The following is an 18,878-nucleotide window of genomic DNA, read 5'->3' as shown; positions in this document are numbered from 1 at the left end:
TAAGTTTGGCAGTTATTTCACTTGCTTTTAAAGTTTGATTTGTTGGGAAATAATAGGTGGAAGTATGTTTGTTGAGTGTAAATGTAGTTTAAAAACCTACTTACACATCAAGTTGGTTAAGTAATAGCCTGAATACATATATTCTGCCTTTTGTTAATCCATCCTTTATAACTTTTTTGCCAGGTTTTTATCTCAATATAGTTGAGAAATGGCTTGACCTGGTTTGGCAGTTTGTAGAGAGATAATTATCATGTAGGCTAAAAACAGAACAAGTATCTGCTGTAGACGTCTGACACGTTTTACTGTCTTGTTCCAAGGCGCGGAGTTAGTCTCAGCACAGAGGGGGCGGGGTGTCCTCGAGGGGCCCGTCTGACCAAATCATTTACAAAAATGAATAGCTGATATGGCCTATCATAAATGCAAATTGCAAATTAGGCTGTTAGGCAGTCAGCCGCTGAAAATAAATGTGACCAGTCATGATTATCAGTCTATAGGGAATTAAATTGGCTCGTGTGTATTTTCATACAGAGCCTAGTTTGAGCAGAATATCACCTGTTGCGCAGCGAGAGATCACAATCACAGCTCATCAAATCACATTTTATTTGTCACATTGAGGGAGAGGTTGTTGTCCTGGCACCACACTGCCAGGTCTCTGACCTCCTCCCTATAGGCTGTCACATTGTTGTCGGTGATCAGGCCTACCACTGTTGTGTCGTCAGCAAACTTAATGATGGTGTTGGAGTCGTGCTTGGCCACGCGGTCGTGGGTGAACAGGGAGTACAGGAGGGGACTAAGCACGCACCCCTGAGGGGTCCCCGTGTTGAGGATCAAACATGTGTTCTTATACGCCCACTCATTGCGCAATATTTCTACATGCAACAGAGTTTTGATGTCCACTGTTAAAAAGAGGAAGATCCTAGCTTTCCATTGCTACTGTAGGCTAATTATTTCTCAACTCTTAATATTAAGCAACAACCAATCGAGTGCAGGCATATGTTAGGCTATCTTCAGCAACCTTGCAATCTGAGCTGGAGGCAGTCTGCATGTTGAAAACATATACTGTAGGTAACAAACTAATTTATGACGTGCGGCCCCACTCCACATCCGGCTAGCTAGCTGCCACAGAGAACTTAACTAATTGATCATAAAAGCAGCGATAGAGGAGAGTGGGGTAATTTGAACCAAAGGGGTAAGTTGAGCCCCGCTTGTTTCTAGGAAACGATACACAAAATCTATTATTTTACCAAATATTTAGGTAGAGGTCATAATTTCATTAAGTACTGTATGTGAAGGAAGAACCACATGGAAAAGGTGGTTTTTTATTTATTTATTTTATTTCACCTTTATTTAACCAGGTAAGCCAGTTGAGAACAAGTTCTCATTTACAACTGGGACCTGGCCAAGATAAAGCAAAGCAGTGCGATAAAAACAACAACAACACAGAGTTACATATGGAATAAACAAAATGTACAGTCAATAACACAATAGAAAATCTATATACAGTGTGTGCAAATGTAGTAAGTTATGGAGGTAAGGCAATAAATAGGCCATAGTGCAAAATAATTACAATTATAATTTAGTATTAACACTGGAGTGATATATGTGCAGAAGATGATGTGCAAATAGAGATACTGGGGTGCAAATGAGCAAAATAAATAACAATGTAAATAACAATATGGGGAGAAGGTAGTTGGGTGGGCTAATTACAGATGGGCTGTGTACAGGTGCAGTGATCGGAAAGCTGCTCTGACAACTGATGCTTAAAAATAGTGAGGGAGTAAAGTGTCTCCAGCTTCAGAGATTTTTGCAGTTCGTTCCAGTCATTGGCAGCAGAGAACTGGAAGGAATGGCGACCAAAGGAGGTGTTGGCTTTGGGGATGACCAGTGAGATATACCTGCTGGAACGCATACTACGGGTGGGTGTTGCTATGGTGACCAATGAGCTAAGATAAGGTGCGGATTTGCCTAGAAGTGATTTACAGATGACCTGGAGCCAGTGGGTTTGGCGACGAATATGTAGTGAGGGCCAGCCAACGAGAGCGTACAGGTCACAATGGTGGGCAGTATATGGGGCTTTGGTGACAAAACGGATGGCACTGTGATAGACTACATCCAATTTTGCTGAGTGGTAAGCAAGTTAGGTCCAAAAAAATTATTTTCACCAAGTCAAATTAATTTATTGTGTTAGAGGTTTCATGATGCTTGTATCTGAACCAAAGTAGACCATTTTAAGATTGTTCTATACTTCCGCTGGAGTCTCTATAACCTTCAATATGAGGTCCTAAACCTAGCATGAAAGTGTATCGTTGTAGCTGTGTGGGCTAAAATAGTCAAAATGTGTGCCTTTGGGTAAGTTGAGCCAATGGCCATGGGGTAAGTTGAGCCAATGGTTGAGCCAATGTCAAGTTGAGCAAATTGAAGTGTTTTCTTCCCAGGCATAATGCAAGGCGTTATCTCTGGGATATGAGGTAACAACAGGGCCTGGCCTATGTTAAAAGTGTTAAAAAAAGTACAAGTGTTTGTTGGGTGTTAAGCCTCTGTTAAAAGATGCTTAAAATTATTAAAAGACAAAAAAGCGATTGTGATTGTGTTGAATTGTGTTTGGGAAATAAAGATAGACATGGTTTTAAAAAGTTAGTGGTAATATTTCATGCAGTACAGAAATGTGAAGGCAGCTTAACTTACCCTGTCCTGTGGCTCAACTTACCCCATACCCGGGGTAAGTTCTGCCAAGAGACCACTTTTTTTGGACAGCTATGTTTTCAAAACTATAAAGTTTACATGAATTCTGATTATTTCCATGGATACACAACATCCTGAAATATACACTGAGTGTACAAAACATTAGGAACACCTGCTCTGTCCATGACATAGACTGACCAGGTGAATCCAGGTGAAAGCTATGATCCCTTATTGATGTCACTTGTTAAATCCACTTCAATCAGTGTAGATGAAGGGGAGGAGACAGGTTAAAGAAGGATTTTTAAGCCTGGAGACAATTGAGACATGGATTGTGTATGTGTGCCATTCAGAGGGTGAATGGGCAAGACAAAAGATTAAAGTGCCTTTGAATGGGGTATGGTAGTAGGTGCCAGGCACACCGGTTTGAGTGTGTCAAGAACTGCAACACTGCTGGGTTTTTCATGCTCAGTAGTTTCCGTGTGTATCAAGAATGGTCCACCACCCAAAAGACATCCAGCCAACTTGAAACAGTGGGAGGCATTGGAGTCAACATGGGCCAGCATCCCTGTGGAATGCTTTCGACACCTTGTGGAGTCCATGCCCCGACGAATTGAGGCTGTTCTGAGGGCAAAAGGGGGTGCAACTCAACTTGAGGAAGGTGTTCCTAATATTTTCTACTCTCAGTGTATGTACAGTGGGGAAAAAAAGTATTTAGTCAGCCACCAATTGTGCAAGTTCTCCCACTTAAAAAGATGAGAGAGGCCTGTAATTTTCATCATAGGTACACGTCAACTATGACAGACAAAATGAGAAGAAAAAAATCCAGAAAATCACATTGTAGGATTTGTTATGAATTTATTTGCAAATTATGGTGGAAAATAAGTATTTGGTCAATAACAAAAGTTTCTCAATACTTTGTTATATACCCTTTGTTGGCAATGACACAGGTCAAACGTTTTCTGTAAGTCTTCACAAGATTTTCACACACTGTTGCTGGTATTTTGGCCCATTCCTCCATGTAGATCTCCTCTTGAGCATTGATGTTTTGGGGCTGTCGCTGGGCAACACGGACTTTCAACTCCCTCCAAAGATTTTCTATGGGGTTGAGATCTGGAGACTGGCTAGGCCACTCCAGGACCTTGAAATGCTTCTTACGAAGCCACTCCTTCGTTGCCCGGGCGGTGTGTTTGGGATCATTGTCATGCTGAAAGACCCAGCCACATTTCATCTTCAATGCCCTTGCTGATGGAAGGAGGTTTTCACTCAAAATCTCACGATACATGGCCCCATTCATTCTTTCCTTTACACGGATCAGTTGTCCTGGTCCCTTTGCAGAAAAACTGCCCCAAAGCATGATGTTTCCACCCCCATGCTTCACAGTAGGTATGGTGTTCTTTGGATGCAACTCAGCATTCTTTGTCCTCCAAACACGACGAGTTGAGTTTTTACCAACAAGTTCTATTTTGGTTTCATCTGACCATATGACATTCTCCCAATCCTCTTCTGGATCATCCAAATGCACTCTAGCAAACTTCAGACGGGCCTGGACATGTACTGGCTTAAGTAGGGGGACATGTCTGGCACTGCAGGATTTGAGTCTCTGGCGGCGTAGTGTGTTACTGATGGTAGGCTTTGTTACTTTGGTCCCAGCTTTCTGCAGGTTATTCACTAGGTCCCCCCGTGTGGTTCTGGGATTTTTGCTCACCGTTCTTGTGATCATTTTGACCCCACGGGGTGAGATCTTGTGTGGAGCCCCAGATCGAGGGAGATTATCAGTGGTCTTGTATGTCTTCCATTTCCTAAAAATTGCTCCCACAGTTGATTTCTTCAAACCAAGCTGCTTACCTATTGCAGATTCAGTCTTCCCAGCCTGGTGCAGGTCTACAATTTTGTTTCTGGTGTCCTTTGACAGCTCTTTGGTCTTGGCCATAGTGGAGTTTGGAGTGTGACTGTTTGAGGTTGTGGACAGGTGTCTTTTATACTGATAACAAGTTCGAACAGGTGCCATTAATACAGGTAACGAGTGGAGGACAGAGGAGCCTCTTAAAGAAGAAGTTACAGGTCTGTGAGAGCCAGAAATCTTTCTCTCTTGTTTGTAGGTGACCAAATACTTATTTTCCACCATAATTTGCAAATAAATTAATTAAAAATCCTACAATGTGATTTTCTGGATTAGTTTTTCTCAATTTGACATGTACCTATGAAGAAAATTACAGGCCTCTCTCATCTTTTTAAGTGGGAGAACTTGCACAATTGGTGGCTGACTAAATACTTTTTTTCCCCACTGTAGATGTCTTTGTTAGAAAGAATACTATATTTCCCTTGACGGAGTGATGCTGAATGTAAAACATGTCTTAACTTACTCCACTCTCCCCATAACCTCACATAACCCACATTAGTAGTGAGTGCCTCCTAAAATCATCCCAGTCAGTGGTACAAATGGAACAGTGTCTTAGATTTACATAATGTGAGGTAGAGTATGGAATTGGGTGGAATTGTCAAATTAGGTCATTGTATTAAGTGATTGTATTAATGTGGGGCGGGCCACAATCCACTTCTTACATATTGTGATTAAAAATAGAAAACCAGTTGGGTCAGTCAGTGCTATCAAAATAGTCTGCAGGAATATTGGACAATATTATTACAACTGATAAGTCATAAGACCAACCCAGACCGCTAAAGATCACAGTTAGTCAGCTGTGCTCACCCAAACACAAGAAATGCCCGCATGTCAGCACACACACAAACAATCATCAATCATTTTGGCACTCTTACCTGAAATAAGCTACTGTAGCTCAGGAAGGCTTTGACAGTTCTCCATGTAACTGCCATTTGGGTAAATAATACTATATGTTGATAGTGGCACATAGCATTATGTGCAGTTCTTCATCAGCCTACAACACATGAGATCAAATTATTTTTTTCTGTCATTTCGTAGATGATGTTCCAGAGATGAGTCTGTTGGATGTATCTAATGATAATACCGACTATTGCTACAATATTAGACCACCAGGTCAGGAATAAGCAAAGAGTGTTGGTCATTCAAACATGAATGGTCAAACAAGCTTGGATTTCAGCATATGTTATATCCCTCTGAAAACTTGCCTTATACTGTAAATATCCAACTGAAACCGGATCAACCATGAATATGTCATACATTTTGTTATAATCATGACACAAATATCCAAGTGAATATAGCAAACTTAGAAAGAGAGACAAAAAATCACAGGAATTTTGATTATTCAAATAAACAAATCTAAATGTTATAATGGCCATATAAGACTCCTTCTTTTAAACAGGCCACAGTATAAGGTTGCAATTCTTTGTGAAGAACAGCTTTCTCTCAATGGTTTAATCTTTTCTGGTTTGCAGGGAGACAGTAGATGAGAAATCTGGCATATTACATTATTGTCAAAATCCTACACTTATTTTTTTGATATTTTATTCTCCATTTGTTCTATGATTTGTATGATTATAAACTGTATTTCCACCTTCTCTGTTGTGATATATGTTCAGCAAAGCCTATAGATTTTTTTTTTACAATAATAGATTATAACATTATACCTATAGCAAGCAAGCAAGTTTATTTATATAGCACAATTCATACATCGAAGCAATTCAATGTGCTTTACAAAGATGTTTAGCAAAAATAATGAAAACATCATAATAATAAAAATACAATAAAAAAAACATATAAAGATTAAAAATTAAAAATTAAAAATGGGATAAAAACATAGGAAGCTATAAGGCTAAACAGTGTGATTAAGTTTAAGTGCTCAGTCGTAGGCACGTGAAAAGAGAAGTGTTTTTAACCTGGATTTAAAAATGTATACGTTTGGGGCACATCTAAGATCTTCTGGTAGTTTATTCCAGTTGTGTACAGCATAAGTGGTAACGCAGCTTCTCCATGTTTAGTTTGGGCTCTGGGCTCTACTAGCTGACCTGTGTTCATGGATCTAAGCACCCTGCTCGGTTTATATTCTTCAAACATATCAGACATGTACTCGGGTCCTAAACCATTCAAAGATTTATAAACTAAAAGCACCACTTTGAAATCAATTCTGTAACTGACTGGAAGCCAATGTAAAGATTTAAGAACCGGAGTGATGTGCTCCGTTCTCTTGGTCCTGGTTAACATTCTAGCAGCTGCATTCTGAATGAGCTGCAGCTTTTTTACAGTCTTTTTCGGGAGTCCTATTAAGAGGCCATTACAGTATTCAACCCTACTAGAGATAAAAGCATGGATGAGCTTCTCTTGATCTTTTTGGGACACCAAGCCTTTGATTCTGGCTATATTTTTTAGATGATAGAATGCTGTTTTGGTGACCGCTTTGATATGACTGTTAAATGTGAGGTCTGAGTCTATCAGAACACCAAGATTACGCACTTGATCGCTGGTTTTAAGGACCCGAGAATCCAGCTCTATAGACACTATTCATATAAATGAATGATATATCATAAAATATAGCACCAGGAATATTTGGTTAATCGTTTGTACACATACAGAGTAGCAACACAAGCCTTTTGTTGGATATAAAAATGTAAAATACATGTTTTTAAGTAAATAGTTGACCAAATAATTATCAATACTGCTTGCCTTGCGAATCAGCATTTGGGTTCAAAGTCACTGAGAGTGATCACTTCGCCAAGGGGAACTCAATTCCTCAGGAGCCCCATTGGGACTAGGGGACTATCCCACCTTGACCGCTGTAGACTGACTGACTCATTAACCCTGCAGTGCCTCTCACGACGAATGGCAAAAGCTGCACAGCACACACACATACACACATGCACATGATTCAGCTAGGCAGCTAGCCCAAGCAGCCCTCTCTAATGCACAGCCCTCCCCTCTCTCCTCAGCTCCTGAACTGCCTGACACCTGAGGAGAACACAGGATGCCAGCACGGTCTGTACTTCCAGGACGGAGAGAGGCGGGTTGACTACATCCTCACCTACCACATCAAAAAGCCCAGCAGCTCCCGCTCCAACCGACAATCCTCCCGCTTCACTGACAATGCCTTCACGCGGAGCCTCCGCCGTGGGACGGCCAGGCTTGGACGTGCGCCACCCCCTCAGCCCAGAGGTGACCCGGAGGTGGCCTCCCAAGACCACAGCATGGACTACCACGAGGACGACAAGCGCCTCCGCCGGGAGGAGTTCGAGGGTAACCTCAGGGATATGGGCCTGGAGCTGGAGAAGGATGAGGATGTGAGTTGCTTGTCTACGGCTTCTCTGTTCTGTTCTTTTTTACCAAACCCACTCAATATTATCAGCAATATCCAGCCAGATCTAGCGTTAGCTAGCGTTAGCTGTGCGTTAGCTTAGTGCAGAGAGGGGAGAGCATTCCACACAACACAACATCGCTGCACCTCTAAAGTCTTTGTTTTCCAGCTGGCTGGTGGATCAGGGGTATTTTTGTCTTTGGGCTTACGTCAGCCAGTTTGCCTGGAGCCCCCACCAATAACAGTACACAAAAGATACATTGTACTTTGGTACAGCACCAGCAGAAACTGGCCTATAGAGGGCTAGCAGGACTAGCAGCAGGGGGATGGGTAACCAGGGTAACCGGGGTAACCAGGGTAACCTTTTAATCTGCCTGGCTACTGTCATTGGTTTGTTTGTTGGATTTATTTTGAAACTACATTACAGAACCAACCGCATCATTAGTCTGTTATCTGAAGAGGGTTGTGTTTCTCACACCTCACAATTTTGGGGTTTCCTTGAAAATGCCATGATAGGCTTCAATTGAGTCTTTTTAATTAATTAGCGGATTTGGTTGATTTTGTGGTCTCAAACCAGTAGGCTTACTAACATTCTTCATCAAGAATATGGGCAAAATTGATTATTGACAATGGAGAAGGTGGAAATGTTGTTCCCTTGTCATATAAATTGCACATTTACTATCACTATAGCATAAAATAAGCTTTCCAGTTGGCTTTTTTGTTTGTTTTATGATGCGAATATTGGGTTACAACTGAGACAACCTGGTCCAATTTGGGTTCCGAGGCAAAACCAGTTGAGTTTTGACTGGTTTTGACTCAGAGCCTACCCTGCTTACCCCTTCAAAGTAGGAAGATACATATGCAAATGAAAATAGAAGATGACTGGTCATTGGTTACAATAATCAGATCAGATTGTAATGTCATGATCTGGCCCAAAAACTCCATCCCACCTGAACAGGCTGGAATTCCAGGATTTTTTTTCAAACAGCTCTTACACAAAAAGGGCATCATCCAAATGTTCACAATTACAGAGTGTCATTTCGACCTCATAGTGTGAAAATATCATAAACAAATAGGAAAATCTAGTTTTTAACTGCACTGCCCCTTTAAACATTACATAAGTAATAGCAGTGTTATGCTTTATTTTTCTTATTCAAAGCCTATGCATTTAGAATTCAAAATCACTAATCAGGATCAAAAGATGAATCTCTCGTGAAGAAAAGTTGGGCAGCCATTGAATCAACTTGTTGGATTAGATGTCATGAGAGTGAATGAAAAAGGGAAACCCCTGTGTAGTTCCAGTGGTAGTCTTGTGGTGCGTTGACCAACAGTAATCTGTCATAGACAGGACCTGAGGATGTCATGAGGGTGAAGTCCAGTAATATGAGACTAAGTCAGTCCAAGTGCTGAGGATGGCAAGATGACAGCTGCCATGGTGGCTCTCTTTACCCAGACAGGGACAGACAGGGCAGGGCATGGATGGCTCTGTGGAAGGATCACACCATGCACATACACACACACACGTGCGCGCGCACACACACACGCGCCGCACACACACACACACACACACACACACACACACACACACACACACAGCACCAGGCAAGCAGCGCACACTCTCACACAATCTCACACATACAAAGGGCATGTTTTCAATGAATGTGTGAGAAAGAGAGACATATGTCAAGTGTTTTTGGGGACTTTGTGACAGACAGGGTACACGCAAGATTTGGTTCTGGGTGCCAACACCCACTGTGTTATAAATCACTGGTTATAATTTCCACTTTGTCCCCAAATTTCATTCAAGCCACCATTCTATTAACAAAGTGTTTCCCTTGTGGTTATTGTGTCAGACTGTTCACCGTGGGGGGGAAATATAGAGAATAATCTCTGTCTTATGATTTTAGTGGAGAGGGGAGTAATGTTTAGGTATTTTATAATTTATTGTCATCGCCCGTCCTTTGTGGAGTTAGTTGATTAAAACAGCCGCCCTAAGTATTATAGATCATTAAAGTGCTGTTGGCTATACTAATCTGTCTATAGAGGACACTTAGTGGGACTAATTCACATCTGTATCTAATAGAGGGAGGGACACTGGGATGGGACTGAAGTGGGAAGGAAGGAAGCAGAGGTGGTGATGGGATGTGGAGGAGTGTGAATGTTTGGGATTCAAACAATGATGGGATTCATGGGAACTTTCGCTAGGAAACCCATATTAACTAATCTTGACCTATGTTTCTATAACATTCTAGTTGTCTCTGATTCTCAAACAAGAATGCAATGTCATGTCTGACAGTGCGAGACTACATTATAGTTGACTGGATGTCTTTTAGATCTGCAGGCCTACATTCAATACTTGTTGCAGCATCACTTGTTATTAAGGTGTGTTGGGCCAAAGAAAACTAGTACAAATGAAGTAGGACCTGCACACACGGTTGCTCCACCACATACCTTTATAATAATAATAATAATAATAATATGCCATTTAGCAGACGCTTTTATCCAAAGCGACTTACAGTCATGCGTGCATACATTTTTTTTGTGTATGGGTGGTCCCGGGGATCGAACCCACTACCTTGGCGTTACAAGCGCCGTGCTCTACCAGCTGAGCTGGTTACACAACCACATTTTAATCCAAGACTGGCTCTATCAAAACCTCTAACTGTGTCCATGAGTGGTCTGTGTGTTTTACAATGTGATGGTGGGAACAGGATACATGATGCAGTCTCACAAACGCTGTCGCATTCCTAAATCACTTCTGATTAAATGCTGCTCTGAGTACTCAAACTGATTCAGCCTATAGATACCACTGACGCCGCCACGTCTTGAGCTGTTGAAAATGTCACTCCTCTAATGTCTCAGACATGGTGACATTTGTCGCTTGACATACAGTACACAGTACAGAGGCATGTCAAGTCCGAGGTACTTTGATAAGATGTTATGCAAAGACTGATGATCTGTATCAAAAACAAACATGATGCTGGCTCTGAAAGAGACACACAGAGGCTCTATATTGAAGGAGATATTGAAGATGAGAGATAGTGACAAAGGCTGTTAAGACAGTCGGTTGTTCCAGGGAGATCAAAGTTAGAGACTGTGTTTTGTTTAAGATTCTGCGTCCCCTGTTACTAATGATGCTTGTCTTAGCTCTATTGGAGACAATATAAACTGAGAAAGCCTGTAACAGTTGGTTGTTTAGAATTTGAGATAAAAGTTAGAGGCCATCCCCTGCTAGTGATGCTTGTCTTCTCACAGGAGGAGCTGCACATTGGAACAGATGTTCTGTGCTATACCATCTCAGTGGGGGAATGAGCATCTCAGTAACCACTGATTCCATGTAAACAAACAAACTAACTAACCATGATATCCTGGGGGTCATAACTGGGTAACTGGGTGACAGCAGCATCAAAACCTTCACAGTGAATCCCTCCTGTGTTGATGTTGTTCAACGCACATACAGTATTGTGAAATAATATTTGTGTTGGTACTAGTTTGAACTTTCTTTTGTCATTGTCCTAGATTCAAATATTTACATTATCAAGAGACTTGTTTGTATTGATGAGGATGTGTTTCTATAGAATGGTAGCAGATTTCTCTCATGATTTCCCATGGTGTCTCTTTGTCTCTGTGCCATAAGTAGCCTTCAGTTCCCAGACATTGTTTTGATTGAACTGACTATAGAAGAGGGATTTGTTTGGAGAGACTCCATTGTTTACCCAACTGTCATCCAGATGAATGTATTGCTTTCCTTAATGACGAGATAAACGCATGCATTTCTTTCATTCTTTCAGTTTGTTGCCTTTATACATACCTCTAATGTTTATGCCTTCATGTCATGTACTGTTGTTGGTCTAGCATAGAAAGGGACATATTTGTAACAAACCTTAAACTTCCATTTTATGAAAGTTTATTTTATGAAATTAATCTGTTCTGTGTTTATTTCAGACTAAAACTCCAGGTGTGGGCTTTGTGAAGATTCATGCTCCATGGCATGTGCTCTGTCGAGAGGCAGAGTTTATGAAACTCAAGATGCCCACGAAAAAAGTAAGTTAACTGTCGAATGACGTGTAAAGCTTACTAGCTTCTCCAATGAGCTTTGAGAGGGAGGCAAGGAACCAGAGGAAACAAGGACGTAGGAAGCAGGGTTTTGACAGCTAGTAACCTTTTCAGACACAGACCTAATGCTAGCCATTCTCATTCTCTCTGACCTGTTTGTGCTCTGGTTAACCTCCTGGTGGTTTTCCAGTACTGTATGTATAAGACCTGAATATATATATCTATATATTGTAGGTACACTATATATACAAAAGTATGAGGACACCCCTTCAAATTAGTGGATTCGGCTATTTCAGCCACACCCGTTGCTGACAGGTGTATAAAATCGAGCACAAAGCCATGCAATCTCCATAGACAAACATTGGCAGTAGAATGGCCTTACTGAAGAGCTCAGTGACTTTCAACGTGGCACCGTCATAGGATGCCACCTTTCCAACAAGTCAGTTCGTCAAAGTTCTGCCCTGCTAGAGCTGCCCCAGTCAAACATCTAGGAGCAACAACGGCTCAGCCGCGAAGTGGTAGGCCACACCAGCTCACAGAAAGGAACCGCGAGTGCTGGAAGCAACATCAGCACAATAACTATTCGTCGGGAGTTTCATGAAATGGGTTTCCATGGCTAAGCAGCCGCACACAAGCCTAAGATCACCATGCGCAATGCCAAGCATTGGCTGGAGTGGTGTAAAGCTTGCTGCCATTGAACTCTGGAGCAGTGGAAACGCGTTCTCTGGAGTGATGAATCACTCTTCACCATCTGGCAGTCCGACGGACGAATCTGGGTTTGGTGGATGCCAGGAGAATGCTACCTGCCCGAATGCATAGTGCCAACTGTAAAGTTTGGTGGAGGTGGGATAATAGTCTGGGGCTGTTTTTCATGGTTCGGGCTAGGCCCCTTAGTTCCAGTGAAGGGAAATCTTAACGCTTCAGCATACAATTACATTCTAGATGATTCTGTGCTTCCTACTTTGTGGCAACAGTTTAGGGAAGGCCCTTTCCTGTTTCAGCATGACAATGCCCCCGTGCACAAAGCGAGGTCCATACAGAAATGGTTTGTCGAGATCGGTGCGGAAGAACTTCACTGGCCTGCACGGAGCCCTGACCTCAACCCCATTGAACACCTTTGGCATGAATTGGAACGCCGACTGCGAGCCAGGCCTAATCGCCCAACATCAGTGCCCGACCTCATTAATGCTCTTGTGGCTGAATGGAATCAAGTCCCTGCAGCAATGTTCCAACATCTAGTGGAAAGCCTTCTCAGAAGAGTGGAGGCTGTTATAGCAGCAAGGGGGGGGGGACCAACTCCATATTTATGCCCATGATTTTGGAATAAGATGTTCGACAAGCAGGTGTCCACATACTTTTAGTCATGTAGTGTATATCTATATATTGTAGGTATATGAACTGAAAGTACATCTTTATATTGTAGATATACGAACTGAAGGTATATCTATATATTGTAGGTATATGAACTGAAGGTATATCTATATATTGTAGGTATATGAACTGAAGGTATATCTATATATTGTAGGTATATGAACTGAAGGTATATCTATATATTGTAGGTATATGAACTGAAGGTATATCTATATATTGTAGGGATATGAACTGAAGGTATATCTATATATTGTAGGTATATGAAGTGAAGCAGAGTACGGGTGTTGGGGCGAAGATCAACACATTGGTAAACAAAGCGACAGAACCACTCCATCCCAACGTGGAGGATAACAGGACACAAAACGTTAAGCATCTCTCCTACATGTTCTCCAGAGAAAAACAACACTTGTGAGTAAATACTGTATGATAATATAGGGTATACAGGACTGTATAGACTGTATACATGTACGGTGACATATGGACTTCAATTTCTGCTCCAATCCATCTTGGAATCAAGGACATTTAATGCACTTTAAATGTATATGTCTAGTGGCATACGGCATGGCATGTGGTGGCATATGCCTGTTGGCACACATTGAGGACAGGCAAGAAAAATAGCTGAAGGCATATACGTAATTCTGAAGGCTTGTATACATGACTATATACAGTATGTCTTCCAATTACATATACAAAAATGGTCTCTAAAATTCCATTCCTGCTCCTATCCATCTTTGTTTAGGGGCATTTAATGCACAAAATCTAATTGACAACTGTAGTGGCGTACGGTATAGGATGTGGCATACCCATTGACACCCACTGAAGACAGAACAGAACAATAGCTGAAGGTTTGAGGGTCTGACGGCTTGTACAATGACAGAACATCAATAATAACTGTGAAACAGTTTAGGGGATGTAAACCATTTCCTGGAAATACAGAGGGCCGAGCTGAACCCGTAATCGCGTAAAGCTTCCTGCAGAGACTTACCGGGAAAGACAAACATACCAGCTCACACTGCATGATCGAGCCCAGAAGCAGAAGTCAAATAATCATGATGTTGATGTTGTGTTTAATGTTAAAAAAGAAAGGGCCTATCAGCTTTGAATCTTACTCAAACAACGTATCTGTAAGGGCATGAGCTATAAACAGGGTTATTTCTGCAACAATTTGTTTTGTTGGTTTATTTGGTGTAGAGATTGGATGGCTGTCTATTCTGAGCTATTGGCCTAACACTGGAGGCTATGCTATTCCATCCCTGCTATCTATTAATCTGGTCTGCTGTAACTATGCTTACCATAACAATCCCCCATGGGTTATCTATGACAGGTCTGTAAGACCTTTAAAGACCTTTGGGCCCTCTGGTCTCTGGGCGGGTTAGCCTTTTGTCCCAGATCTGTTTGTGCTGTCTTGCCAACTCCACACCACGTGACAGTGACCAGCAGGAACTGATCTGGGACCAGGCTTTGTCCGGGCTGCCTAACCACTGACATCCTCTCTATAATGGGTTTCATTACACCTCTGTGTGTTAAGCAGGAAGGTGTTTATTGTATGCTGATACTTCACTAACAAAGAGTGTCTGTTTATAATGTGGTTAGATGGCTGCAAAGACAGCCTGCCCTTATGTACCCAGTTAATGCTACCGTCTCTCTCTCTCTCTCTCTCTCTCTCTCTCTCTCTCTCTCTCTCTCTCTCTCTCTCTCTCTCTCTCTCTCTCTCTCTCTCTCTCTCTCTCTCTCACTCTATCAATTCAATTTCAATTCAATTTAAGGGGCTTTATTGGCATGGGAAACATATGTTTACATTGCCAAAGCAAGTGAAATAGATGATAAACAAAAATTAATTAAACAATACAAATATGAACAGTAAACATTACACTCACAAAAGTTCCAAAAGAATAAAGACATTTCAAATGTCATATTATGTCTATATACAGTGTTGTAATGATGTGCAAATAGGTAAAGTACAAAAAGGAAAATAAATAAACATAAATATAGGTTGTATTTACAATGGTGTTTGTTCTTCACTGGTTGTGCTTTTCTTGTGGCAACAGGTCACAAATCTTGCTGCTGTGATTGCACACTGTTGTATTTCACCCAGTAGATATGGGAGTTTATCAAAATTGGATTTGTTTTAGAATTCTTTGTGGGTCTGTGTAATATGAGGGAAATATGTGTCTCTAATATGGTCATACATTTGGCAGGAAGTTAGGAAGTACAGCTCAGTTTCCACCTCATTGTGTGGGCAGTGTGCACATAGCCTGTCTTCTCTTGAGAGCCAGGTCTGCCTATGGCGGCCTTTCTTAGTAGCAAGGCTATGCTCACTCACTCTCTCTCTCTCTCTCTCTCCGTGTCTGTGTGTGTGTGAGTGTGTGTTTCTTCATAACAGGTTCGATTTATCAGACAGAGACTCCTTCTTTGACAGTAAAACAAGAGCTTCAATAGTAAGTGTCATTGTGTCATCCAAATCCCCCATGACAGTAGACTGTAGACTGCTATCATTGCAACCATTAGTCACAGTAGATCATCTCAGTTTATTCATGGGAACCGTAATAGGAATGTACTGTTCTGTATGTACGATTTGTTCAAATGTTTTCTTATTCTTCCCTTATCAGGTTTTTGAAGTATTGAAACGTACAAAATGCACAAAGGCTAAGTATAGTATGGGTAAGTTATAAGAGTCTGCTTTGTTTTATATACTCAGTGTCCAAGAGGGCTTTTCCCTTCTGTGTAGCTTAAGCCTTATGCACTACATGCAGGATGTGTCTTGCAACAAGAATGTGGAACGGTATGCAGTGTGTGTTTGAGTGTGTCTGTATTTTATAACCTATATGCCTGTAAAATGTGTGCTTGTTTGTGTGAAATGTTACAGTAACACAGGAATAGTCACGTAGCCTAAACTCAGATTCTCAAATGTACCTTTAGACTTTTAAAATGGTACCTCTGGGTTGACGCTAGTACCACTGGTACCAACCATAAGTTGATGTACTTTGATGTGCCAAAAGCAGTGACTAAAGACCAACAGAATTACTAGGTATTTCATTTGGATTTAAAACACGGTACAACTTCCCCATGTCTCTGCCTCTAGGGCTCACCAGCCTGCTAGGGAGTGGAGTCTACACTGATGCTTATCCACTACATGATGTGAGTACTCATTGCAATCTGCGTAATTGTGTTTACAATAAAATACATCTTTATTGAACAATTTGCATCAGAAACGTATATCTTTGCTGTCTTGTGTTATTCCCAACCCCCTGGACACCACACATACTTCTGTTTGACAACATATGAGACATGGGAGTCAATTCCACTGCTGAGTGCTGAGTGCTGACTATACAATACAGTTAACTGACAACTTGACTGTATATGATTAGTAGACGTTTTAATAGGCATCGTTGAGTCCAGTCGAATAGGTCATGACGAGTCACATTGAGTAGGCATGTTGAAAACTAATCTGGACAAATCACAAGATCTCTGTTTTATTTGTTTTGCAGGGAGATGTGGATGGTGAAAACGTGGAGCCCAATGATAGGAAGGTGAGTGACATGAATATGGGCATTGAACTTATTTATTCCTAAGGAGACTACACTGATGTTAGACTACACTGATGTTAACAGACTACACTGATGTTAGACTACACTGATGTTAACAGACCACAGCGTGATATGCATACATGTTTATTTAAACTTAATAAACACTCGACAAAACAATAAACGAAACAAAACGTGAAGTCCAAGGTAGACACAAACAACATACCTTACAACAAACCACAACTCAATAGTGCCCATAGGCTGCCTAAGTATGGTCCCCAATCAGAGACAACGAGCGACAGCTGCCTCTGATTGGGAACCACACCGGCCAACATAGAAATAGACATACTAGATCTAAACATTGAAAATACAACATAGAAAATGACAACAAGGAATATACACACCCTGACTCAACATATAAGCGTCCTCTGAGTCAGGGCGTGACATGTTAACAGACCACACTGATGTTAACAGACCACACTGATGTTAACAGACCACACTGATGTTAACAGACCACACTGATGTTAACAGACCACACTGATGTTAACAGACCACACTGATATTAACATACCACACTGATATTAACAGCCGTGTTTCTGGAGCTGGGTTAATGGATGCGTGCACAGCTGCTTGGTGTGTGAGCAGGGCAGACCCCTCTCCAAGACGATGGGCTGTGCCCTGGGGAGTGTTATTGCTGAGGATGACAGCTAAACAATCTTATCAGCTGACTCTGCTGCGTTGGCACAGGGACCTGTTTGTACTGGAGGTCTCTTCAGGGCTCCTCTGCTCTGCCTGCTGGAGAGCTGTGGGTGTGTGCGCTGTGCGTGTGTGTGCGCCCATGCACATGTGTGTGTACGTGTGTGTGTGTGTGTATGACTGGATAAGTGTGTACCTCTCCCCGTTGAGCCTGAAAGACAGTAGTGACTGTAGTAACTGTATCTGCCACTAGTTTAGAGCAGAATGTAGGTTTGTTTGGCTTTTCAACAGACATTCCTGTTTGCTAGCTTCTTCAGATGCTCTGGTGCTCAGTTCTTAATGGGCTGTTTCCTTCAATTTACACCTCAAATACTGCATGGAATGGAGGTCTGGTGTGTATGCTGTGATGGCTAGTCAGGAATAGTGCTTTGTCTTCACATTTTACATTACATTTTAGTCATTTAGCAGACGCTCTTATCCAGAGCGATTTACAGGAGCAATTAGGGTTAAGTGCCTTGCTTAAGGGCACATCGACAGATTTTTCACCTAGTTGGCTTGGGGATTAGAACCAGCGACCTTTCGGTTACTGGCACAACGCTCTTACCCACTAAGCTACCTGCCGAAAGCTACCCACTAAGCTTCACCGACCCAATAGTGTCCTGTAGTTTAGCATTTGTGCATAGTACTGTTCCTTTTTAAGATCATTCCTGAACATCTAGTAAACTGCATTTTTGGTGCCCTAAAACATAAGAAAGCGAAATATATAATTTAGCATATGCTTCATAGAGTTGAATGGAGTTCAGACAACAAGTAGAAAATACCCAGTATCTTCCTTGTTGTGTAGCTGTGTAGCTGGCTGTTGTGTGTTAATGGTGGTGTGGTACTGTCCGGACCATCTGTTGAGCATTAGAAGGATCCTATTGGCATCCCTATCATTGAAACAGAATAATGGCATGTAATTGAGGAATTCTCTCTGAACGGGGACGTGTCCAAGTGTCTTATCTTCCTCCCCCTGGGAAGGATCACAATAAGCTCAGCTTGGCAACAGATGGAATCTACATAGCGCCTGTGTGTGTGTGTGTGTGTGTGTGTGTGTGTGTGTGTGTGTGTGTCACGTCCTCACAACAAATTAGTTTTGTTAAATTATCGAACAGTTTACATTCTTATAGCTAGCGTAATCCTGTTGATAAGATCAATGCAAGCATACTATAGTTTAACAAAAAATAAGTGTCTCATAAAGAGGGGAGGTGGGGAAGAGGATGGGAGGAGGAGGAGGGGGGGAGGAGGAGGGTATCTTTGGGTGGTGACACAACAGGAGAAGAAGCTG

General features: G+C 41.7%; 1 protein-coding gene across 2 annotated transcripts in view; it reads left to right on the top strand.

The window, feature by feature from the left end:
* Nucleotides 1-18,878, top strand: part of LOC311135206 (anoctamin-1-like) — a gene marked incomplete at its 5' end in the record, with an annotated part of 77,373 nt that overhangs the window by 21,572 nt on the left and 36,923 nt on the right. For both annotated transcript variants that reach the window (XM_084169136.1, XM_084169137.1), the window contains 7 exons: nt 7,543-7,890; nt 11,850-11,948; nt 13,588-13,739; nt 15,715-15,769; nt 15,941-15,992; nt 16,414-16,469; nt 16,820-16,861. In XM_084169136.1, coding sequence (XP_084025262.1) covers nt 7,543-7,890; nt 11,850-11,948; nt 13,588-13,739; nt 15,715-15,769; nt 15,941-15,992; nt 16,414-16,469; nt 16,820-16,861 — 804 coding nt within the window. The remainder of the gene's footprint in view (nt 1-7,542; nt 7,891-11,849; nt 11,949-13,587; nt 13,740-15,714; nt 15,770-15,940; nt 15,993-16,413; nt 16,470-16,819; nt 16,862-18,878) is intronic.

This window comes from Coregonus lavaretus (genome assembly GCF_964263955.1).
Source record: "Coregonus lavaretus genome assembly, chromosome: 9".
Classification (NCBI taxonomy): Eukaryota; Metazoa; Chordata; class Actinopteri; order Salmoniformes; family Salmonidae; genus Coregonus; species Coregonus lavaretus.
This window is presented reverse-complemented; position numbering and strand designations above follow the sequence as displayed.